This window comes from Diorhabda sublineata, chromosome 4, assembly GCF_026230105.1.
Source record: "Diorhabda sublineata isolate icDioSubl1.1 chromosome 4, icDioSubl1.1, whole genome shotgun sequence".
In the NCBI taxonomy this organism is placed as follows: Eukaryota; Metazoa; Arthropoda; class Insecta; order Coleoptera; family Chrysomelidae; genus Diorhabda; species Diorhabda sublineata.
In genome coordinates this window covers 12,559,024-12,586,692 of record NC_079477.1, presented here as the reverse complement: position 1 = coordinate 12,586,692, position 27,669 = coordinate 12,559,024, and the positions used below count along the sequence as shown (strand labels likewise).

At 31.3% G+C, this 27,669-nt stretch overlaps 1 protein-coding gene across 1 annotated transcript in view; it reads left to right on the top strand.

Annotated features, from left to right (window-relative positions):
• The first annotated feature begins 684 nt into the window (after positions 1–684).
• The window catches only part of LOC130443203 (homeotic protein proboscipedia), a 101,228-nt gene continuing 74,243 nt past the window's right edge, over positions 685–27,669 (top strand). The window contains exons 1-2 of the mRNA XM_056777722.1: positions 685–1,026; positions 7,490–7,723. Coding sequence (XP_056633700.1) covers positions 867–1,026; positions 7,490–7,723 — 394 coding nt within the window. The 5' untranslated portion in view covers positions 685–866. The remainder of the gene's footprint in view (positions 1,027–7,489; positions 7,724–27,669) is intronic.

Below are 27,669 nucleotides of genomic sequence, written 5' to 3'. Positions count from 1 at the left end.
GTTTGTTATAATTTAGTACTTGAACGTATATCATCAATTTTTTGAAGGCTTGGATGAATTTAAATTAATCAGTTCAAGTGATTTTCGTTTCAATATGAAATTCCAGTTCTGTCTGGCTTACATGGAACTTCATTCTGTTATGAAAAGCATAAATAAGTGGATAAACTTCGAATATTATGTTATATCACTATTATTCTGATAAAAAAAATCGTCATCGTGATAATTTTTTTATTAGATATTTCAATCTGAGATATGGCTTAACTTATACAAAACATGATATTCTTTAGTGCAGGTTATTATGAGCCTGAAGAATATCGAAATATCGACTCGAAAACAACAATGATGATCATGACAGGTATTCTAATTCGTGCCTAAAAAAATTAAGCAAAGGAAACTGAAATTAGCATACATAATGGAGAATTATCATAATTTAAAACCCTCTGGACTTTCAACCGGTGATTTGGAAATTGGAATGTATTCATAAGGAATCAGGCATTTTTTTTATAAAATTTTTACCTGATAATTGTGAGACAGGTCGTCACGCTAGCATTTAAATCCCGCCTCTTATGACCGAAGCCTGCCCACAAAGTTGCTCGCGCCGATGTGCTATTGGTTGTTTCTCGGGCCACGTGACTTGCCATCATCCTCCTCATCCCCAAAGAAACAAAAACAACCATCGCTAACAGTAACTACGGACATACACGTAACAATCGTTGACTATTTCTCTCGGAAAGTCGCTTAACATTTCCCGCGATCGGTGAAGAAGCCTTTAACACGATTTTCCGCGAAAAACTGTTTAAGTAGTGGTGGAAAACTTATTGACAGTGCATTGTGATGTTGAGTGGTACAAGAACTTGCGGTGGTCTATGAAAATTAAGGATTTCGGCCGAATGCCGACGGGTCACTTAGACGAAGAGGACTTTGTTACTGTGAAGACGCGGTCTAACACACCAGAAGGTGCTGCGGCCGGCGGAAGCGGGACGTTTTGGTTGTCCGCAGTGCCGGCTGCAGCACAGCCTCTCGAAGGTTAACAATTCAACATTATTACAAAAACCTTTTCTTTATTTATAAACAAATACATGTTTATAATGAGGTAAAAGTTTTGTGGTGGAAAGTTCAAAAATATTGATAATTAAATATTAATACATACAAGTATCCAAAAATTTAGTCCAATATACTAAATATAATTTTTTTCTGTTTGAACGACCACTAAACTATTCACATTACGCATTTCTCTCTTGATAACCATAAAATAATACCAATTGACAAGGGTCAAACTATTGCTATGCTTTATTATTTATTAATGTATATAGCGAAAGCCGTAGTTCTTCGGAGGCTAGAACTTCTTGAAAATGTTTATTGTTGACTAAGTTTTCACCAACTATATTATGAGCGGTTTCTTATTGGGAACGTGGCAATGAAACACCAAAGTGGACTAAGAACAAATACACTATAAGAAATATGTATTAATATATAACAATAATAAAATTTCACCTACAATAATTAATTGAGATTTTCGGTGGTTTTTAATTGTATTAATCCTTGTAAAAATTTTTATATTCATAAGATTCAAAATTCAATATTCAAATTGACGTTAATAGAAATATTGATTAATTGAAATATTGATTCTGGCTACTATAGTAATTTTTATTAATTTTTAATTGGTTATATTATGAATGACGTTGAATTTTTATAGGTTGGATAAGAATAAGTCGTAGTGAATAATGTTCAATATTAATTTATTTATTATCATTTATGGATAACATTAAATTGTGAATCCTATGAATTTAAAAATTTTTACAAGAATTAATAATTCAAAACCACAGAAAATCTTAATTAATTATTGTTGGTAAAATTTTATTATTGTTATACATTTATTCATATTTCTTATATTGTATTTGTATTTCAGTCACAGACTATAAATATAAAAACAAATAAAAAGTGGTGGCAGAAGGGCACCGATTGTGTAATTTAGTTAATGAATCTCATAAATTATTAGGAATAAATATTACTTGTTATTTCTTACCCCGACAATTAATATGTATGGGAAAATTTCACAGTCAGAGCCGTTTTATAAATATTTAAAAAAATGTGTTCACGCCACTCTTCTTATTATTCAAAGTTAGAAAATATTGTTAAAAAAATGAATCTACAAAGTAATTAACTTAACTCTGAAACACCTTGTAAATATTTAGAAGATCATGAGTTTTTTCAGCATAAACTGCTTTTTGGTTAATTTCTTGATAATCTTCTAATAAAACAAAATAAAAACTCAAGACTTTGTTAGCATTGACGTGATCAAGATTTCCATCCATGACTAAATAGGGTTGCATAACTTTTGAATCCTCATTGCATTGCATCCAGTATCGACCGCGTCTCTTATTTTCAACATCCCTCAATTTCTCAAACACAAACATACATCGGTTTTAGCAGAAATTTGATGAACCAACCTCGATCATTTGAGAATGGTACAATTTGATCTGTTTAACGAATAAATTGAAAAAACACTATCAAAAAATTCACCCGTCACCTCATTGACCGGCGAGTTGGGTTCAATAGTTGCACAAGAAATATTCAAATAATTCTGAAGTTTGGTGCAATATCATGTTAGTTCCACTCTTCTTCCAAGTAGTAGTAGCGAGTTGGGTTCAATAGTTGCACAAGAAATATTCAAATAATTCTGTAAGTTTGGTGCAATATCATGTTAGTTCCACTCTTCTTCCAAGTAGTAGTAGCAGAAACAAATATATTCTTTTTTTGATTTTGTTAGTCTAATATCAGAGTCACTATCTTCTGATCAGTAACATTTTCATAGCTACCACAATTTGATTCACAATTATATGGACAATGAGATGAATAATCCGCGTGTAATCTATTAAAATATTACATTACATTAAAACATTACGTTCCGTTATCGTTTTTTGAAACTTTTTTAATTATCAAATATTTTTTTCAACAAATGGTTTTTCTAGCTTATAAGCGAGAGAAACAGCGTGTTATACCAACAGCTATGCGATAAAAAAATGCGTCACGAGTTTATTTGTGACCGGTCAACAAACAATAATCAAATGGGTATATCAACCCTTGATTTGGTATATTGAATACTGTATCAAGAACATTGGGAGAGAAGAAAACAGGCACTAATTCCTACCGCATAGTGAACACCTACAATTACAATGTCCAACGCGCGTATCTATAACGAAGATGATAATTTTGTTATCGAAACGCACGTCAAACAGTGTTTGCGTGTTTGTTTAGTGTTAGTAAGCTGTCTATAGTAGGGTTTTGCAATGCTAAGACTTTTCTGTTGATTTATCAAGAGTTTCAATTAATCTATCTTAGTTTAAGCAGTGTATGCAACAAAATCTGATCAATGGCATATTTACTCGATATTCAAAACTGATACCATTAAATAAAAATAATAATTAAGGCTCGAATGTTCTTTTGAATAGAAAACTTATTATTTGTGATGTACTGTAAGGTACAGGATCAAATGATCTTCAGATAAATATACAGGGTTTTACAAAATAATTTGCGATAACCACTACTCACTAACTTTCCTATTATTTCTAAATTGTGTTAAATAAGTTAGAGAGAAGCCTAATCAAGTGTTAGCAATTATAAAAATAATCACCTTGTACTTTATCATTATTGCTTCAGTATTTTTCAGTCTTCCTTAAGAAACAGGTGAAAATTTAACCCTTAATAACGATATTATGTGGTACAACTGGAGACGAGACAGGTGATTGGTCATTAGTAAATTATAAACAAGTATATTAAGTAGAATAGTGCGCTCGGAGCTAAATCATCATACCTATATTTGGAATTTTGGAAAGTTAAATTGTTTGCAGAATATGACTGCATTTTGCGTAATCAAAGTCTTGAGTATTAACAAGAATATATATATATATATATATATATATATATATATATATATATATATATATATATATATATATATATGAATTGTAAATAAAGCTATATTATGAGCGGTTTCTTATTGGGAACGTAGCAAGGAAACACCAAAGTGGCCTAACTTTATCATATTTTCCGAGCTTTCGAATACTTACGTATTCATCGTCTGGGAAATAATTAATTAAGATTGATAGAAATATTAACGTTATTGATTATATGCTCAATAACTTTCTAAAACTTCACTATGGATCATTCCAGTGGCTATTCAATATGTTCACTTTTTTTATCTAAGATCTGCCTAAATATGTACTAACGTATGTTTTCGGAAAAGATTTTTTACTATCAATTTAATTTCAAAAAACTAAAGTATACTCTTATACAGTTTACTTGGACGGTTGTCAAAAGAAACTGACATTCTGAATATATATTTAAAGCAGAATATGTACTTTTGACAATTTATGGAACAATAAGTGAATGTGAACAAGGAATAGATCTTCCAAAAAGTGGCGCAGCCTAAAGCTTTGACTAATGCCCAGTAAAATAGATTTGTAGAATGTGCAGAAGACAAATTAAGAAAATCAACGTGAAGGTTGGCTCGCTGATTTTGACTACCAGCCGATAACTAAAGATAAAGGAAGCTTAACATCGGATAAGGAAGGAATGTCCAAAATATACTGAAGATCAATGGTGCAGAATTCCGAAATGCTGCCGTGTATTAAGAAGACGTCACTTCACAGAGAACAAAGTTGTGATCATGGATGGCGAAAATATTTCACTTCATCACTTTTAGAAATTGAAGGTACCTAATGATGAATTTTAACATCTGACATAGAACATTGTCCCAATGACGTGAAATAAAAATTGAAAACAAAATTTGAAGATAAAGTTTTACTCTGCCATATCAGAAGCACACATTGTGTGCCCATATTCATACAGGAACGTGCGTTCCAAACTTGGTTGATTTTATTAATACATATCATCCCAATAACGAAATAATATTTTGGCTGGATCTTATCACTACCAGAATATTTAAAAGCTCTGGGCGATTTTGAGTAGAAACCTCTGAAGGTTGGGTCGAAAGTCGAAAGTATTCTGTATTCTTAAATAGCACCATCTTTAAGTAGTAAACTCTGACTGCAGCTGAGTCGCTATATTCAAAGAATAAACAGTGGTGCATGAAATAAATTTAAAAGAGGCACATCGCTCGGTAATGAGCTACGTGCTGATAGGCTCTGTTATTCAGTTACTATTACAAACTTAGAGAGAGTGATGGAAAGCCAAGGTACACCCATGAAGCGATTGAGACTATGCTTCTCGATATCAAAGAGGTGTAGTGACTAAGAATCGCCCAGGTAACGTTTGTAGTATTAAATAATGGTAGATATCGCTTACTTACCATTTCTTATCTACTAGAAGATCCACGTATGAATTCACGAAGACTCACAAACACCAACACCGCGAAAAAGCAAAGATGTATTATGTCTAAAAGATTCGTTAAAACAGTTGAGTTTCATAGTTAGAGCAAATTGATACACCACAAAACCTGCAGCTCACGAGTTAATGCGTCACAGACTGCATAGCGAACAATTGAATTTTCACGTGAAAATAATTTAACAGTTATTGAACATCAAACATCTTTGCTTATTTGACAATTTATGATTCCTGGTTATTGTTTAAACTAAATAAATATTAACGTGTCGAGTTTCACGAGGTAGGATGAGATAATGAAGCTGGTTCCAAGCTTTTAAGTTTTCGTAGTACTTTTCTTGTATAAAAAAATTTATAACCACACCTATTTATAAGTACATTATCTTGATATTTATCGATAAGTACTTGTTTTTTTGCATGTCTGTTTTCCCTACATTGTCTCTCTCACCATTCACGTTAGTGCAATTTCTCTATATATCAATATCCGTCATTCGTAACATTTCAATAATGTGCATACAAATTCAATGAACTATTTGAAGCAATTTGTCCCAAAAACTAATTTTGCTAATCATATATATTTTCAAAACCTTTCTTATCTAATATACATTATTTTTGTACAAAGTCTAGATTACTGATTATTCTTTAAATAATGTATACAATTTGTGTATGTATCAAAAAATAAAATTTCACTTCTTTTTCCCATTTTTCTCTTGCTTCACCCTTTTTCCATCATAAAACCTTCTCATCTTTGTCAAATCAGTTTACTCTTCCATATACCCTTTTTGTGTTCTTTTTTTGGTATTTCTAGCCCCACGTTGTTTGGATTGTGTCAAATACTGCTCTCAAGTCTATGAAGGTTGAGTGCATTGTTTGTCCTTTTTTCATATTGTCTCTTAATTATATTCCTTAGTATGAAAATAACTATAGTTTCTCTTACTTTTCTGAATGATGGTTGTTCTTCTTCTAGTTTTTTGGCTACTTCTTCCCTTTGTCTTTCTTCTATTATCATAGTCAATATCTTGTGGACAACTGAACTTACGCATATTGCTGTGTAGCTTTCGAAATTCACCTCCCATTCCTCTGGTATTGTTTCTGACCTCTCTGCTTCCTTCATCATCTCCTATATCCGTGTCATGACATTTTCTCCAAAATATAAGATAAGATCTATCTTATCTGCTCTGCCCACTTTGTTGATTTTGATCTTTCGTATTGCCTTTTTGACTACTTTATTTCTCCCTCTTCTGTTATGACATTGTTCAATTACACTTTACTGTTAATTGGTGACGAATGAAAACTTTTAATTTAAGAGTTATACGAGGATATATTGAAAAATTCTTAGCCTACTATAGAACCAAACAAAATTTCAATGTCAATATATTTTATTACTCAACATAATCTCCTCTCAATTGGATACATTTATTATAGCGAACCTGCAACGTCTCTAGACCTGGTCTGGTTTGTAGACCAAAAAAAAATGTTTCTTCTTGCTCTACAAACCAGACCTCCACAGCTTTTATTACCTCCTAGTTGGAAGAAAATTTACGACCTTTTAATTTTTTTTTTAGTTGAGGAAAGGGATGAGAGTCGAAACGAGCCAAATCTGATGAATCTGATATTATTCTGTTCTCATTGAGTTATTTTTTGAAACCTTAATTCGATACGCATATAACAAAAATCACTTATTTGCCAAGAGGAAAATTAAGTAATTTGAAACTATTAATTTCTTATGAAAGTAATATTTGATTATAAGACGGTCCAAATGTTATATATACATTTGAATTATTTAGTCTGTTGTCACAATTGAATTGTACAATAGCGGAAAAATGCGGCTTATATGAAAAGTATAATTCATATGTTATATAATCAATACGTAATTATTAATGTATAGACCACCTGCGCTTTGACCCCATGAAAGTAAATATAATCGCATCTCTATGAAATGTTTGTATAAATATTTAGTACAATTTAAAAAGAACAATCCTTTTTATAGCTACTAGTGTGAGAGATTATTTCCAGTCAAATCGATATTTTTTTCATTTCAAAAAATATAAATAAGAAGCACCTCATCAATAACCTAAAGTAAAGGAATTGATAAGTTGTTTACCACTTGCCAAACATGAAGTACTAGATTTTAAATTATTTATAGGTTGTAATGAAACCGGATTCATTAATAGTCAGCCTTCGATGGCTGAATTCATGACTGCCTTACCACACCTTTCTAATGAACTACCTCATGGACCACCAATTAGCCCTCAACAAACACCTCCGTCGAGTGGATATCCTATGGATGTACCTCATGGAATGGGATCGCCTGGTGTTAACGTACCCGAATATCCGTGGATGAAAGAAAAGAAAACTACAAGGAAGAACAACCAACAGGGTAAGTGATTTGATATATTAATTTTTAGTAGGGCGGTAAATTATTGGTGACTTGTCATCGTTACCTGATGAATCAATTTTTTAAAATATGATTGCTCTATTTTTGAACAAATTTTATTTAAACTGAAGCTGTTCCAATTTAAAAAGAAACTATGCAAATTTATGACGTTGAATGTTTACCATCAAACTTCTGTTGATCAGAAGAAACAGGGGAAAAAGATATTTTAAGAGATACATTTACATATACATTTATTTATTTTTAGAGACATAACATATTTTTTTATAAATAATCGGTTGCTCATTCCTATAGTAATAGTAACCGCCCAATCAAAAGCTTTTTGACTCGTTTCATGTGGTGAGTCAGTCCACGTTCTTTTCATTTTTTTAAAACTGAAGTTCTTTGGATATTTTATCTTATTAATAAATCTAAAATCCTACCACCCGGTATATGTCGAAAATAAGCCCCAATATATATGTACATATTTATAAGCAGTATTTACAGATTTTATTTTATTTTCCACATTATGTGAGATAATTATGCAAATAGAAATAAAGCTTAAGTGGTTTATGATATTAACCAATTTTAAGTTCGGTTTTCTAAATGTTAATTACAATGATCAACATATACAAAAGATAAACGTAAAGTTTATAATAACATATGAATGTCAACAGGATTGTCGAGTCTAATTTAAAATTTCTAATTTACTGGAATCGTCGGGATCTGATATCTTGGAAGCCGTCGTAGTTGAATTTTACAATCAGAAGTTACTTCTGTGTATTTCTTTGGGTAAATACTTCGTTCCACAAACAAGATTCGAAGAAGAAATCCAGTAAAAAAAACACAAGCAAGTATCGAATAAAACAAAGAAAAGAAAATTTTCATTTTCAAAATTGATTGATTGTGTTTCGTGTACTGTTATTTGATTAAAAAAAAGTTTTAAATATTTAAGATAAATATACTTTAGATTTTAATTAACCCCATAAGCAGTTATCGAGAAGGGTCAAATCGGGGAAAAGCCTCGTTCTTATAATTTCTAAGTGTACATGCAAAATGCGTTGCTAGTAAATATATCGATCTATCTCATTTGGATGATTAAAATCAGAAAAAAGTCTTTGTAATGTATGCACTAATAAGTTAATCAAAAAATCTAGATAAACCTCACCACTAACTGTGCCCTCAAAAAAATAAGAGATAATTATTTTATTGTTAATGATAACAGCTCAAACATTCACTTTTTTATGATATTGAGTGTGAGCCTCACATATCCAGTGAGGATTTTCTCTACTCCAATATTTACAAATCAGTTTGTTAACCGTTCCTTTTAAATGATAAGTCGCTTCGTCAGAAAAAACTATCTGCCAATGTCAATCTGCGTTCATTCTGTACATCATCATCTCACAGAATTCTTTCCTCCTATTAGGATTATCTTCATTTAACTCCTGAACCAACTGAACTTTGTAAGGGTGGTATTTTTCTCTATGCAAAACTGTCAAAATATATGATTTACTTACATCATTGTCGGCGGCAAGTTCTCGAGTTGTTTTATAGGGATTTTCCTTAATCTCTATCTCAGTAAGTTGAACATTTCTACTTGTTCCTGGTCCCTCGTCCTGGCCATTACTCCACTATCGACTGACTCCTATTTTTGTTCAGATAATTTATTACTTGACTTGGATTGGATTTTTGGTCTTCCTTTTGACCGTTTCCTTTCTATCATTCTTTTAACTTTACTATTATTATTGTGTCCTAGCCTTCTTACTCTGGTGATAGTTTTTTCATTTATTCATAAGAAATTGTTCGTGATCCAGCTTTTCCGGTCTAGATAATCTTCGTCTCATTTTTCTTTAAAGGTGTTCAGTTTTCCCTCATCAGCTTTTGTTAATTTCATAGTTTCTACCCTTTAGGTTACTGTTGGCTTCATTTCTGTTCTGTATATTTCCATTTTAGTATGTTTACTGATTTTTTTGCATAGATTAGGGGTCAGAATTTATGGTATGCTTGCTGTCCTCCATGGATCCTTTGAGTGATTTCCTCTTTTCGTTCAGTGTTACTCGCGAGTATTTAAAATTGTTAGCCCCCTCGAATATATATATTTCCCTATCGCTATAATCTTCTGTTTATAATCGTTTTGTTCTCTTTTCAACTCCATATACGTAATCTTCCCTTCATTTCGTTCTAGTCCTCTTTTATTTTATGTCCAATACTCAAAAATGTTTCCCTTACGCTCTTCACACTTCTCGATATTATAGTCAGATCTTCAGCGTATGGCAATATTTGGACGCCTTTAGTAGTAATTGTACCTGTCAGCTTGCAGTCCTTTATTAATCTGTCTAGTGCTATATTAGATAGTTGTTGATAGTGCGTCATAATGTCTGACTCCACGGTTTATATAGAATTATTTAGTTTTTACGTCAATCTTAATTGCATGTGGTTTACATTTATTCGTCATGATTCTGGTGAGTTCTATTAATGTTTTTTGGGACCTGACATTTTGACATACAGCAGTATGTTTTTTTCTTAGACTATCCAAAGGTTGTTTGAAGTCTATAATAAGAACGTGGATATTTATATCGTAAAATTTTTCTAAAATTTGATTTGAAATATGCATAGCATTGTTGAACTCCCGGGCCTAAATCCATATTGAAATTCTGCAAGATGAGTTTCCATACACATTTTTAATCTTGTATTAACAACGATGGAAGGGAAAATCTTGTAGACCGAGTTTAGTATGGAGATAGGTCTGTTCTTAACGCATATTTTTGTGTTTCCTTTTTTGATCATTCTGGCATTCGTTTCTATACACTAGGACTATCAAATGGTATAGTCCATTCATTTTTAAAATATTTTAATTTTTATAGTGAGGTAGAATTTGCTTTGCGAAATACATCTGTATCATTTGGCTTTTATATCACAATATATATTCCACTAATATCTAATCGCAAATAGAACTATTTGGGCACTAATTTCGAGATCTTCATCCCTCTTTATTAGTAGTCAAGTAATTTTAGGGAGCAGTGGAAAAATAATTTAGAAAATGATAGTTAGTAAGAATGACTTTCCACAGTAACCAGAAGATCAAAGTTTTTAGTGGCTCAAGTCGCGAAATTGTGAGTTCTTTGCTACAATTAATCCAGATGAACAAATTGCGGTATAAAATATTCAAAATCGATCTTAATCCGATCAAGTTTAGGATGCATTAAAAAGTTATGCTGCAGCTAGAACACTCATCTAAATGCAAATGTCACAATAAATTTCGTAGATGCACTACTTCAACAATTTTCTGTGGAGTAATAGAAATCACATTGTCAGGGAGCGAAACAGTTTGGGAGGAAATCCATGTAGAGGTAACACATGATAAATAGAATGTATGATTATCACCATGAACAATGAAAGATATAAGAGTAATGAGTTCTTTGACCGAAGATAACTTTAGTAATAGCAAATCATTATCTGGGATCGAAGAAGGCAAATTCTGTTGTTACATTATTACATATTGCAGGATTTGCCCTCCAAAACTCATGATATATAGTATGCAGATAGAAAAACCTCATTATATATAATCATTTAAAAATTTTACAGTGATAATCAATAGATGCAATAAAGTAATTATGAATAAACAACTACGATGACATACATTATCTAATTTTTATCATTTTCTGAACCTTTCGTCGATCTTGGATATAAATGTTTGATTATCTTTACCGCTCCTTGTTATGAATCAATAACTTCAGGTGGATGAGGGAATATAAATATATTTTTATTAATTTCTCGAAATATATCTCCTTTTCGCAGCTTCAGTATCCAAAATATGCTATTCTAGTGCAAGCCACAAACTTTACCTCCTTCTTCTTTTTTCTTCCATAATATCATTCTTTATCTTGGCTCTAGAATGTTACTCCACATCTTTTGTGGTCTACTTTCACTCCGTGTTCCAATTGGAGATTTATCCCTAGTTATTTTTACCAGTCTATCGTCTATCAAGCGACTTATATGTTGTTTTCATTCTTTTCTACGCTGTGATATCCATTCGTTAATACGTCACATAATCGTCTGGCGTTTCCGTTTCTTTCTCAGTCTAATAGTGATTTTTCCGAAATTCGCCTGAAAATTTTAATTTTTGTGGTCTTCAAGAGTTGTTTCGTTTCTGATATTTCTTATCTTGTTTCTGATGTTTAGATCATTATAGGTCTGATCGTTGCTTTGTAAATTCGTGCCTTCGTTACTTGTCTTAGGTGTTTGACTTGATACTACATTCTAAGCACATCCCGAGATCTTATTTGCCCTAACTACTTGTTCCTTTACCTTGTCTTCTATGTTTTAATAACTGGTTATATGTCAATTCCAAGGTACTTCGGTCAAAATGTGTGCAGATAAATTATTGGTGGACTCTAAAAGTAAATATCGAGTCAGTGAAACAATACAAAGTTTTGCAATGAAGTGAAGACTTATAGCAAATATTTAAATATCTAAATCAAAGCTACATTTTAAGAGAATATCAACTATAGAACGTAATTTAGTTGGTTTTGTTTACGATTTGAGCTGTATCCATCAATTGGACAAATTTCATAAGCGTACTTAACATGAGCTCAACAATTTTCTGTAATACACTTATTTTGTTAACGGAATCATTTTTTGCTTCACTTAGTTCTCAGCATTCTTTGTGTAATTATGTTGAATCAATACTGTAAATGAATATTAATAATAATAATATTAAAAAGGAACGTCAGAACATTTAATTTATTGCATAAGATAATCCAAAATAAAAACAATCAATCTACTCAAAGTATATAATTTAGATTTATCAAAAACTTTCATTTATATTATTCTCCGCTTACATCTTTGACTACCGTATTAATATAAGCGTCTTTACAAAAAGACTCTAAACTAGTCTTGAACTTAGAAAAAAGTGATAATGGTATTTTAATATTACTTTGATGCTACTTCCTCGGTTTTAGGCGTGTTACTGTATTACTCTATAGCTTTTGAGAATCTGCTTGGTGTGGGCTGCTTAGAGCAATGTGGAAAGTTCAATAATGGTCCTGTAAACTGTAACTTCACGTGTGGAGATGATATATTGGAACTTATTCACTATTTTACATATAATCAACGAATAATAACAAAGAAGTCATAAGTTAAAACAATAAATTTATAGCGTTATAAGCTTGTCAAATGAAAATTGATTGCATATTTGAATTATATCGAGTTAAAATGTAAAACAAGAAGCATAATATAAATTCTATGATGATTGACCTCCACTAATTTCTGTACACATTGTTTCAACCTTTTTAAAAGTAACAATTTTCTTGGAAATATTGATTCTTGTTGGGTGGATTTGGTACAAATCTTGCGAGAGGGTTACGAGTACTTTATCCGTTTAGTTTGAAAGGTTATAATATGGGTGATATTTGGTCATTTTTTAAAGAGATAATGACACAGAAATCATCATCATTAGAACACAAAAACTTAAAATTGAAATATATGTTCAGTGAATAATTTATCTCTAGCCAAATGCGGTTTGGAATGACAAAAAGCTATGATAGGTCAGTGGTGCATCAGTGCCCAACTCTTAAGTAATCTAAAAATAATTTGGTCATACGAAAATTATTATTTTTTCAATAATTATTAGCTGAAAATTACTAAATTCATAACCGTCGAAATTCGTTGCCGTGGAAACTGAAGTACAATGTTAACATTATTGAAAAATGCTTGTAATCTGTGAAAAGATGCGCAAAGTCGCAGCGTGAAGTGTGGGAATTTAAAATTTTATCCCACTAATTCCCTATGTATCAAACGCCTACACTTCATTGTGCTAATTGCATCGCACAAAAAGTCGTGTGAATGACACACAGATGGCTCTGCTATTGTCAAATCCATATAACGTTTATGAAGTACCAACTGTCACAAGACTATATGTAAAACTTGACATTTCCTTTGTCAAAAAAAAGTGACAGCCATTTAAGTGCAGCAACTTTTGTTACTTTCAAAACAATGGATATAAAATAATTTCGTGTGTTGAAAGCTCAGAAATGGCTTCAATAATATTATCCAGATTCTGCTCAATCGAAAAGAACCATTTTTTATTAGTTAAATTTAAATTAGCTAAATTTAAACGTGGTCGTACAGTCTCCGATGATGTTGAACTTTCGGGTCGACAAATTTAAGTGTTTATTCCAGAAAACATAAAAAAAGTTCACAAATTGGTTATATCTAATCATAAATTGGAATTGCGTAAGATAGCTAAGGCCATAAAGATATCAAAAGGCAGTGTGTTCACAATTATGCATGAACATTGGACCATGACAATGCTTTTTTCTAAGTAGGTGACGCATTTACTCTGAGTTGATGATCCAGTGCAGTGTTTGGCCATGTTTACAAGTAATATCACATTTTGTGACAATGGATGAAATATGGATCCATCACTTCACTCCGAAATCAAAACGATCATCATCTCAGTGGACTGCAGCCGATGAACTACGTCCAAGCGTCCAAAGGAACAACAGTCAGCTGGGAAGGTGATCGCTTCAGTATCAGTATCGAGAAGTTAAAAAGGCGTCGGAATGATTGTATTGCTTCTGAATGAGATTACATTGTTGAATAAAATCGATTTTTGCCAAAAAAATGTATTTTTCTCAGTTAATCACACGACATATTGAGTGATCATTTACTTTCGAAGGGTATGACTTAATTAATCAATTAATTAATAACTTCATTAATATTGTACGTTAGGGTCCATAATAATTGATTTTAACTTTACTTAAAGCAAATTTTTTCTGTATGACAAACTTTATTCTACATTTCTGTAGTTCTATGTTCATAATATACTATTCAAGCAATTGTCCCAAGGTTTCTACCATTTTTTGTGTGGTTCTAAAAAATGTTTTTTAAATTAATTTTTTATTACATTTATATTCCACAATAGTAGGCAAAGTCCGTTCGCTATGTTTTAGTCTGTGGACATGATAAATCAAGATAATGGAAAACTAATAAATGAGAGTGTTTAATCTTGAATAAACTCCAATATAGGGAATTTCTAAAAAATTTATTATTGTAAAGCTAAAGGAAACCCATCACAGTATCGTGCTAGTATGTCAACGCCTACTGAAACATTGCATGTTGCAAAGCAATAATATTTTGATGTCGTTCTGAAATATGATACAAACGCAACTGACGGAAACATCACGAACACTTATTATTGACATCATTTCAATGTTCTCAACATAGCGGCCATAATTATGGTGTTCGAAGTTCTTTCTCGTTCTCGTTTTATTGTATCTTAACGTACAACAGCACTTTTATTGTACACAGTAATACTTTGGGTACGTGTGGGTTGCCAACCATTAAGAAATAACGCGAATCAGACAGTTTATCTTATACAAATGTGAGGCAAAAATTAAGTTTATATACCTATTGTTGAATTTATTTGGAATTTTGAATAGTTGTAGCTTCTATATCAATTAAGAGAGGAATTATACGATCAAAAATGATTATTTTATGCTTAGAGTCCTGTTACTAAGCAAGAGAGAGAACATTTGGATAGAGAACACACGATACAATCTAAGCTAAAACTCAATGTCACACTTTTAGATTAAAGACTTTTAATCAGACTACTATTCAAAAATTTAACATTCAATTAGCTTCATGATTTTCTTTATATTTGTGCATTTAAGTTGCTAAAAAATATTTTGTGGAGGAATTTTAAATACGGAAGGCGATTCACGAATATTCTCAAATATTCAAGGAACACTGAAATGTAGTACTCCTTTAATTCTGAATGCTACACTGGTAAAGTCAATTCTGCTAGGTATCTTTGGATCTGGCTCAAGATCTTCAGTGATACAATTTCCTAGATGTTTAAGGATGAGAAAACCTTTTTATTGTTACTTTGACAAATATATCTATATTTGCTATTCTTCTAGCTACCATTCCATTCTTTTAATCTGTGTTGATGATATCTCCACCAACTAAGAGGTATTCGGAGTACTTTCTGTCTATAGGTTGAAAAATGTCAATGTATAATTTATATTTGACGTGTTGCGGGATTTCATATAAGTATTTACAATAACGGAATCGATTACCTCATTTCTTTCAGAACATTATCGAGTAATTAATAACCATTGAAAACGTGTTTAATACTATATTTTCGCTAGACCTATACCTAGTGTGTACAAATTCTTAAACAATGTTCGGTATATACATAACTATACCGAGTAATGCATAACTTTCATAGGAGAAATCTTGTATATTCTTTCATATTTTTTAAAGCTTTGCATATAATAGTTTCTTATGTTATACAATCCTCTGAGATGTATGGTCACGTTTATGTTTAAACCAACGCTATGATTGAGTAATATTTCTTAGTATAAACGTAATAGATCAAAATGCTGATGTAATTCTCTCTTCCATTTTCTCTTTAGTGGTCCGGGACAGTTTCAGTTTGTAATAAAGTATAAATGAACTAGAAATGTTTAACGAGTGCAGACAAACAATTTTTATTATTTTTCCAGTAATTGAATGATGTCCACTATTCGTTAGCTCAAACTTTCCGAATAAAATCCTTCTCTAGCTTGGTTGTGATTCAATTGGAAACCAATTATTTTGAACAATTCGGACTCTTAGTTATCTACCCATAATTATCTTGCCATCTTTTCCTCTTCTCTTCATAACTTTTTAAGCATTTACCACTTGGAATGGAGTTTTTTCCTTACCCTACTATTTCTTCGACATAATCTACTCTGTCGTCAAGGCAAAGGCATGGCAGATGCTAAACCAACCCTTCGATTTATTTGCAACAGTTTTCCGTTGTTACTGTCTATTTCTGGAGTTTTGTGCGAATAGTATAATTTCCAGTGATCACTCCAATGATCTATTGAGTTTCGTTTTTTCTTCTATGATCTTTGGCCAAATTGCTCTGGATATAGTACAATCACTTTTATTTGGCCATATATCCAGATGTTTAGCTTTGATCCTAATGTCAATACTTTTAACAATTCTTTCGATAGTAGCTGTAACTATCGCTTTTTCATCCTCATTCCTCGTTGAGCTTTTATTCCGGTCACGAATCCAGGAATCTACCTCGCAGCATCTCACTTTCGATTCTGTTATTTTCGATGCTTTGTTTTAAAGACTATCTGGTTATCTATGTAGATTGCTGTGCTTCTGCTTGATTTACCACTTCCCAGTCTAGTCTAAAAGCCTTTCCTATTGCTAAATTTTTGCTTGCTGATATTACATCTAGTTTTTAGTCTGTAGGTCTTTTGGACTTTCAGTTCTATTGAGAACACCGGATCTTGTTCTAATTTTTTATATAATTTTTGATAAAAAAAATGAAACAGTAAACGAGTGATATTGGTATATGAAATGGAGTTTAAGATTATTTTGATGCTGTTACGGGGTATTGACATTAAAAGAAAACCTACACAATAGTCATTTCCATTTAAAATTGTTTATACCTAATTAAACATTGATCGTATATAATGAAGTAATCATTCATAATTTTCCTGTGTAAAGTCAAAACTAACTTGTAAACTTCTATTTTTTGCTTGAATTTGCTGAAACGTAACTTTCTCTAATTTTTTTATTGCGTTATTCAGGTACCTTGTAAATACACCGTTTAGAAAGATTACAGTGATTTGCGTTTCACACAAAAGCTACTTAATGTAGCTGTCATACAATAACACTAATGATGAAACATTCATAGCGGGGGGCAATATCCATTCAATTAACATTGTCTGACATAATGATCTGTCGTAGAACGAGAATGCTACTGATTTGGATTAATAAATGTGAATCCACAGGTCCACTGCGCGTCTTTATGTCGTTTGTATATTTGAATATAACCAGTAGCGTATTTACGATTATATATTGATGACTTTTATTCATCTCCTTCCCAATGATTGTGTTTCAACTTTGAAATAGATAGTATCGTGAACGTTAAATAAAAATTGTGGAAAGGCAATATCGATATGTCAAATTCTCAACAAATCAATATAAAAAATTCATAAGTTACGATTCCTACTAATTAAAATTATAATCTTCTTATTAAGATATTACCAGTTTAACAGTTAGATTTTCCATCGTATTTAATATAATGATCGAGGTCTCAGAAATTACTATTCCCGTAGACCAATACGGCCATGACTACCGTTGTTTAGGCTATGTGATCAAAAATATTTTCTATTTTGTAAAGGTAGTGTAGTTTTATGTCATAAAATTATGACACAAAAATATAATTAATTACTAAACTGCTAATTAAATGAGAATATTTGGCAACCAAAGCAATCTATTTGTAGATTTTTCATTCTGTTATAAATATGGTTATAATAGAAGTAGGTCTTAATGGTATTGTCGTATAAAACAAATTTATTGGAATTAAATACAATTGTCTGTCACTATAGTTCATAAGAGAGTTAATATTGATGTTTTGATCATGGGCACACTGACTATTACTGAATTTTCTGTATAAACTTCTTTTGTTTACCATAACTCACATTACTTTGTCATTTGAATATGATAAATATTCCCCAGAAATTTCTAGAGATGAGCAACACCTGCATACTTTTTTCTATCAATGTTTAACTTGAATAATCACTACAAAATTATATCGATGGGTTCGATACATCCTATAGCAATAAAGCCACATTTTATCTCATCTGACACTAAGATTGCGCAGATATTGTCAAATCCATATAACATTTATGAAGTACAACTGTCAAAAGACTATGTGTAAAACTTTATGACATTTCGATTAGTCAGAAAAAAGTGAAAGTCATTCAAGTGTTAATTTAGCATTGCTTCTTGATTAAAAAAAACTTTACAAGCTCAGCAATGATTTCAAAAGTGTCATTGAGACGTTACTCAATCGAAAAAAGAACTATTTGTTATCGGTTTGCTGAATTTAAACGTGGTCGTACTGATACCGATGATGGTGAACGTTCTGGTCGTCCAATTCGTATGGTTACTCCAGAAAACATAGAAATTGGTTATATCTAATCGTAAATTGGAATTGATTGAACTGAGGCCGTAAAGATTTCAGAACGTTTGACCACGAGAAACCTTTTTTCAAAAGGGGTGTCACGTTTACTCAGAGTTGATGAGTGTTAATCATTCAGTGCAGTGTTTGGCGATGTTTACAGAAATTAAATCACATTTTTTGCAGCGGTATGTGACAATGGATGAAATATAGATCCATCACTTCAGTCTGGAATCAAAACGGTGATCATCTGAGTGGACTGAAGAAAGTGAACTACGTCCGAAGCGTCTAAAGGCACAATAATCAGGTAGAAATGTTATGGCTTTAGTATTTCAGGATGCGCATGGAATATTGTTCATGTCAAAAAGAGAGAGGGAATACTGGCTAGTCGCTGATCTCATAAAAATATTTGTCAGTAAAAAATTCAGCTAAACTGAAGCCTATTTTAAAGCAAAAGACAAATCCTTCTACAAGCACACATATTTTGGAGTTATCTAAGTCAGAGTTCGAAAAGTGCTTAGAAAATTGGTTCGAAAGTACCGAATCTAATACACTTATCTTAATGGAATACATTTTTACAATAAACCTAGTTTGGATCATAGATAATTGTTGTCATTTTCATTGTGAAGCAATCCTCATAACACTCTTGAACTCACTTATCTGGGAGGAACGATCTTAAGGGTCCTACTAGGGTCCTTGAAGAAGTGAACTGTATATTTTACTTGTGTAAATAGTGCAATAGATAATTGTTAGTACATTATTTCAATTCCCAATTATTAATTTTACTCATCATCTCATTTTTGAAACAAGTAAAGAACTAAATAAGAACTGGGTTAAATTTTCTATATATTATTTATTCTTCAAATTTTGCAGGTTTTCACTATCTCTCTTCGAAATGCGAGAGATGAAATGCATTTGCAATATTGGTTAGGGAATTTAGTTTTAAATCATGAGTTCGTTTCATAATAAAGATTAATAAACCAATGTTTCATTACAATATTCATTACTTTGAATACCACTAAATAATTCGTAGCAACTCTTAGAAAGAATTACGGTCCTGAACAGACCTTTCCGTCACACACAACAATGCTAAACACCACACCGAGACTGTGCTTTAGCGGTGCCCAGTGGGAGAGCCCTTACGCCGTAGCAGGAGGGCCCGTTAACATCGACGCCGACGACGATACATAGGGAATACAGTCGAGCTTGGGACACCGGTCGTAGCAAAGCGTCACTTATATTTTTTCAAAGGAAACAAATATTAGATAATAATGAGATTATGGAATATTCTCATTTAAATTTTGAACATATAGTTTAATGTTTACATATTTTGTCTCAGCGATATTTTAAAAAGAAAATTGTTGTGTGTTATAAATTCATTGTCAATGTCAATTTTAATTAATCACTATAGACTAATATTACATATGTTCCACGAACTAATGCCATAATACATAATATTGTTTTTTTTGTATTTAGTTTCAATTCATGATTGTGATACCTATCATTTCAATTTATTCAAGCTTCCCAATAAAAACACACATTAATATTATTAATTCATAAATCTAAAGTTTCATCAAACATAAAACATAAATTGAATGACATGTATTTTAAGAGAGACTATGATGATAACTTCATGTAAGTGCTAAGTACAATAAACTTATAGTTGAACCTGTAAATTGACAATCGAGGTCTAGCCAGGCAAGACAATAAAGCGTTTTCCGCTGACATGCTTATAACATAATTTGTTCATCTCTACAAAAGTACGTTTTGGAAAGTAGAAATTTCGAAAATTTGTGTAGATACGTAATAAAATTATGTATCAAGTATCTGCTTATCGACCACTCACATTGTACTTTTCTAATTAATAATTCACAAAAAATATATTGTGAATAAGTTTTTTTGGTTATTTTTGTACCCTGTACCCTCCATTCGTATTTTTTATAATATTAAATATAATTTGGAAAAACTAGAAAACTGTGTTTTGAAGCATATCAAATATTTTTTAATAAGCTTAAAACAATCATGAATGAAATATACAAGTATTATTTTGAAAACAGCGTCAGACGCTCCATGAACGAGAAATATGAAACAAAGCGCCCCACGCTTACAATAATACTAATATTTTTTCATTCATTATTGTTTGAAGCTTATTGAAAAAAAAATATTATGAGTTTGATGTGCTTTGAAAGCGCGTTTTCTAGTTTCTAAGCCAAATTTGTTTTTCACAGTTTTTTAATTGATATTACCCTCGTATATATGCTTCGTTACTTATAACTCATCGAAGCTTGTATCGAGACAATACGGTGTAGTTCTTAATTTTGTTGCATTGCTTAATTTCCAACTCAGATATAGAAGTTTCGAAGCCTCTGTCGTAGGAAATTTTTATTAAATAAGCTGTTTGCTCTTATTCCAAAGCAACACCAACAAAAAACCTGCATATAAGTGAAGCTAATACAAGCGTGTTAAAAAATCTAAACTATATTACATAAAATCATTTCTTTATAACACGATATTGAAAATTGATAATAAGTTAATATTAAAATTCCAATTTTGTTATTTGCCTGAATAGATATTGATACATAGCTAAGTAGACGCCACTGGTAGGCGTCACGACGTACAACGCGCCACGACGGAATGAATTATAGCCTTGCTCGACATCCGACACTCCATTTACAGATCATTCTGGTGAGCCACTGCCCGCCTGGCCACTTCATCTTCCGCCAACATTGTAAGCACGTCGTTAATGCCTCGTCAATTGCCCTCCTGCTAAACGTCTTGATAGCACACCATTTGTAAACTTTATTGGTTTATTTATCGGTTCTAGTTCCTCAATGGTTCCCATTTTTCATACCTATCAATTATGTATCCCAGTCGTAGGTAAGAGAAGATGTAGTTAATTATCTAGCAACTAAAATGAAAGATTTTAAGAGAAAAGAATTGAGTATAAGATATTCCATAAATTATCTGAATAAAATATTACCTTCCCACACCTCTAAAGAAGTTTTTCGGATGAAAGACTGAATCGAATAGATCTGTAATACGAATAGAGGATGTTTTTTTATCGAATATCAATAATTCCAATTACAATTGGCACTTAACAAAATTGTGAGCTTAACTTAATGTTCACCAAACTCCTAGTTTATAATTTCCTCTATTTCTACTGTGGACGTACTGGGCTGATAATCTAATTTTAATCTTGTGGTTCCTATATTATGTACGACTTATTGGTATCTATTGGAAACTATTTTTGCAATGTGATCCATAGATAAAAACCGAAGTACACAGTAGTGACCGAAAGTTTATAAACATTAGGAAATTATTATCTAATCCATTTAGACATGCACGTGAAAATCAATTTCAATCAACTAATGGCATTCAAAGTGTCTATACTACTTTGTTCACATACACAAAATATTGGGGAGAAACTAACGTTAAAATATTACCTCATAAAAATATAAATAAATCATAAATCAGTAAGTGAATTCATTTGAAAAAGCGATTTTTTAAAATACGACAATAATAGATATACAAAACTAATCAATTTTTTCTGTTGGCTTTTACTCACAGAATATTATATTGATTGTTTTCCGATATAATTTTTTTCATAGGAAAAAATTGGTAACTTCACATATAACATAGAATTGATGATATTCATTTCATAAGTTTATTTGTTACTAAGTATTCCTCTGTTGCTTCTACGAATTCAAAAGATATGTTGACAATACTTTTGTTAACGTGAAACAACAATTAAAAGAAACCAAGGCAAAGTTATGAAAATATTATCTCTTTCATCTCAATGAAATAATGGATTCCTAATTTTCAAAGTGTCCATATGAAGACGTATGACGCTGAACATCGGTAACCTTATTTATTAAATTTAGTAATCGTAGATTGAAAGTAAATGAAATAGCTACTAAGTATACTAAGTATTTATTCCATCCGAACGGGTATGCAATATTTTTTAAGGAAGGTTACATATGAAATGCTATTTGCCAGTTGGGTTGCTTAATGCTGCCCAAGCTAATTTTTCCGTCTATATGTCCCAATGGATCCAACTTAGGTATATTGGTATGCATAAATATATAATTCTGGAATTCCAAAGTTTTAATATTGACACCGATTATTCAGAAAAGGAAGAACGATGATTGACTCATAATAATATGATTAGCTGACATTTTTTGATACCGATTTTACGAGGAAACATTCGGATTTTCTTTCGTCGGCTTTTGTTACAGAAAAGTTAGCCTATCTGCTTTACAACTTAATGCCTATTTCGACATAATCACATAGCATAATATACTTCACTCTCCTTGAAATAATTATAATTTTTTAATATTATTTTACACACTTAGTCCACAGAGCTGAATTTTTTCGGTAGCTAGAATATTTTTGACACATTTTTAATATGAAATCCTTCAGAATAGCTTTTAAGCCAAAAAATACAACGGCGCTTTGAGATGTGCTTATGGTGAAATTTATTGATTATAGGATTATATTCAACAAGAAAGAAAGAGATTTTGAGATATCATAATAATATTTTCAGTTTTTAATAGCCATTGGACGGATATGATGACGATTGCCTATTAATTTAGGTTTTTCTGGAACGGAACACTTGATTTACTACTGCTAAAACAACACTCTTTGTCTTTGTAAACGATATATAATTTTTCAGTTGACCGATTGAAAATATAATTTCCTTTTTATCTATATTTAACAATGAAAGGATCTTCAAAAATTGTTATAGTAAGGTTTTATGTCTGGGGTATAAAATTTTTCATTGTTTGACAAAATGCGTAATACTTTCATAACAAACAATTTTATTTGTCAACAACTGTCTTCTAAGACTTTTAAATACCATGTAATCCATTAAAGTATTTAGTAGAGTTCTGAGCACAATAACTGCCTCAGAAGTACTAAAGGAGTTATTGCATTAGGAAAAACCCGTTTTGGAACCTACTATTATACCTACTACTATACCTACTACTAATACATGGAATTTAGAAGACAAAAACAATTAAGTGAACACTACCGAAACATAACACTAACAAATGTATCAGCTAAAATAATGGATTGAATAATAGAGAGAAAAAATAAGAAGCAAAGTCGAATTCACTTTAGGGGACTAATAATGTGGAGAAAAATGGATGAAGTACAAATGACTTTATAATTAACATTAGACAATTTTGAGAGAAATTAATAGAAGAAGATGAAGAAAATCATTTATGCTTCATAGATTTTGAAGAAAGCATCGGCCAAATAAGGAGGGTACATATATTTAAAATGATTAAAATAGAATAGATTGTACAATGTCCACTACTGTTGTTAATAGTAATAGATAAAACAAAGCAAGAGCAAAATATCAGATGATTTAATATAGGGGAAACTAGAACTAGGTTGGGAAAATTGGTCAATTATTTTATACAATGAAAGTACTATGCTTAGGAAAAGAAGAAGAAGTAACAAAAACGATAAGAATAGAAATTTTTGAAAGAGGCCCACTATGCTGTACAGCTGCCAAACACGGACATCAAATCATCATCTAATAGCCCATACAAATGACATGGAAAGCAAATTTTTTAAGAAAGTGGAAAACTAAATAAGAAAAGATAAAATTTGGAATTGAAGATATCAAGGTAAACTGAAGATAAATATAGTGAAAGATATAATATATGAGGTAAAATTGAGATGATTTGGTGAGCAGCAGCCGATTTAAAAGGAAAAAGCAATAGGAGTAATCACAGTTATGTGGCTTAGTATTGAGTGAAAAAATAACAAATGCCTCACTGATTTACTAGTTTTTATAAATTATCTCAGTACCCATACACACAATAGCAATAACGATTTGAATATGGTAATTAAGGGGCTCGACAACTCTCTATTAACTCCAGGATTTTGTTTCTTAGTATTGAATGGATGAAGTATTACAAAAAATTTCAAAAAGATCGATAATTTTTTTTCCATGACCTTTTTAATATCTTCAATTAATCTCATACAACTCTACTGTTGTCTAGATAAATTGGTCATCAATTAAATCTGTTTGGTATCAATCAGTTATGATAATTACTCATAAAATCATCTTTATGAAAAAAAAAATAACGAGCCACCAGCAAAGTATTTTTATAGAAACGAAACAGATTATTTTATCTCACGTTCAATCCTGTCACAATCCAATTTAAAGGATTCTCAGTACAGTAAATCCGTCTCAAATTAGAGATAACTCCTACGTAATTCCAGGTTCAACAACTCATTGGCTGTCTTGTATATAGGCGTTGTGCCATCTTTTTTCAACAGCTTCGCTGATATCTACCTGGAGGTTCTCTCTCATGAATGTTATATCAGACGAAAGGAAATCCACTTCCATGTCTCTACAAAATTTGCTTTAAATTTATTGTCCGTGGGCTTACTTCCTGTGCATTTCGAATTCAAAAGTGTTGTAGTATTCAATATAGGATTTGGAATGTAATTGGGCGATTAAAATAGATCAATCATTATTTCTTTATATAATTTTATTTATTGTCTCTGCTTGAATCTCAAGTACAATTCTATTTGTTTATTTTGATTAATAATTTATTAATAATTTTTGACGGCATAACAATGATCAATTCTTTTCAATATTCCTAATTGAGAAGATTTTTATACTAATTTATTTACGATTCACAATTATACACTAATTCAGTAACACTTATTATTGACTTAAATTTTTCTAATAATTCAAACTGAATATACTGAATAATGTATTAAAAGGAAAAGAGAACATATTGTTCCTAATATGCTCCTTGTTATTGGAGTAGATACAGTGGGTCATATTTGTTTTAATTAATATTAAGGAGCGGAAGAACTACATAGCCGATTGCATGATTAAATGATTTTCAGTATTATCACAACAAGGCGTATTTCATATCCATTTCAATATTGGTCCCTTAATGGTCATTTGTCGTTAGTTTTATAAGAGGACAACTCCAAGAAAACTTCCATGTGCAGTAGAATATCTATTTGGTTAAGCATCATCTTAAGTCGCTCTGCTTGAAAAGTTTTTTAACCATGAATAAGTTTCCATAAGACCCCGAAGACAATGTAATTGTGACAGTGAAATCAACGACAACAAAAACGTAGCAGAATGTAGACAAAGAGAAATACTTTATAGTTATGCTTAGAAGAATATTTATCGAGTACGCAATATTTTTTCAAATACTGAATTACCTCTCTAAGTAACGTTTTTGGAAATCGACTTATCGGGCTCGCAATTATAAGGAGTAAGGTATGATCCGCTCACCGGTTTCGATGTTATACATCCTATATATCATAGCATTTCAGCACCCATTCGTTGGTTGGTGCAAGTCAATATCTGCAGTAGATGCTTTTGGGTGTCATAGTCACTTCCAGTTGCAAACCATTAGCCACGTATATGGCGCGTAATCGACATAAGAGATTTAATTCAATACCCGTCGTGGCATTAGCCTTAAAAGGAGTTATTTTCTTTCTCAAAGAACGACATACCGTGGAACAATTTGGAACAGTATCAGAGTTGAAATTGGTAATTATTTTTCTAATTATTGCATACCTATTTTTGTAAGACCGATCCTCCTTTATGAGAAAAACTATTTTATACGGTAAATTATTTTTCATATCTTACAACGTTTCCTTGATTTAATAATAATGCGCCCACAACGTTGAAGTTTTTCTGTTAAACAACACTTACACCATGACATTGGAAATGTCAGCATACATATTCCTTAGTCTCAGAAATTTAAAATATCAACTATTGAATAAGATCTTAATCATCTTTTAGTTTGATGTTGTTGTCAAAACTGTGAACTTATTTACTTGATTGATTCGTCAGGACTTTAGTGATAGTAGCTTCTTAAATTGTTCTTTATGATACAAATAGAAAACAAAAAGCGTTACTGAATATTATCGCAAACGAAGTCGTCTCATTAATTTATACAAAGAAAAAAATGCATGATATATCTCACAAAGTTACGTATGATTAGAACATAAACAAACAGCAATTGATAATTCAGGTCTTCCTGTAATTCAATTAATCTCTTTTTCTGCGACTTTCTTTCCTTCTAGCTTCTGGATCCGGCTGCACTATATTTTTGAGTACTCTACCAAATATTCTAATCATTTATTCTACAACTATATCTTTAAGTTTTTCTTTCATTTCATAATTCTTAGTTCAAATGAGTCTAATACTGCTTGTATTAATATTATTGACTCTTTTTCTTCGCTCGTTTATTGGTTTTCTTTTTAAAATCTTGGTGTTTTCATGATGTGTTATAATCTCCCTCTATTGTCCCTTGCCGTACCTCATGATCATTGTTTTCTTTATATTCATTGACGACTAAATTCCTTCTTCTCCTGTTGGCGGATCCTCTAGTATACTTACATTTTCATTCTATTTCTAGTTTTTATAATTATGACTATATCGTTAGTCACCATGTCTGAATAATTTGTTAATATATAATTCTACAAATAATTATTTTTTACTTGACAGAAAACCTCCTTTTGATTCATTCATGGTTATTTCAATTATGCAACTTCCCTCCCATCCTTTGGTCTTTCAGAGCCCTAGTCATCTTTTTTCTATTGATTGGATCAAACTCTTGCTAGAAATTTTTATCAATTTGGTATTCGTTTGTTTTCCCTCTATCTACCTAATGGTACGATCGCATTCTGGATTTTCCTTGCGAGAAGCTACACTACTATTTTTCTACTGTAGGCTTTGCTTTATTCGCCGAATAAAGTCGAAATTCCTAAATTGTTCGCTTAAGGCTCTATTGTTTATTTTAATTTCTATGTGTTGTGGGGAATCGTCTGATTTTAATAATAGTTGATAATTCTAAACATATAAAACAACCCTCTTTACTAAGAATGAGTTTGCAAAGAAATTTATATACAGACATATTTCATTGCACTATACGGTGGCACTAATATGACAGATAAATCACAAGGGAAAGATTCATCAAAAATTTGA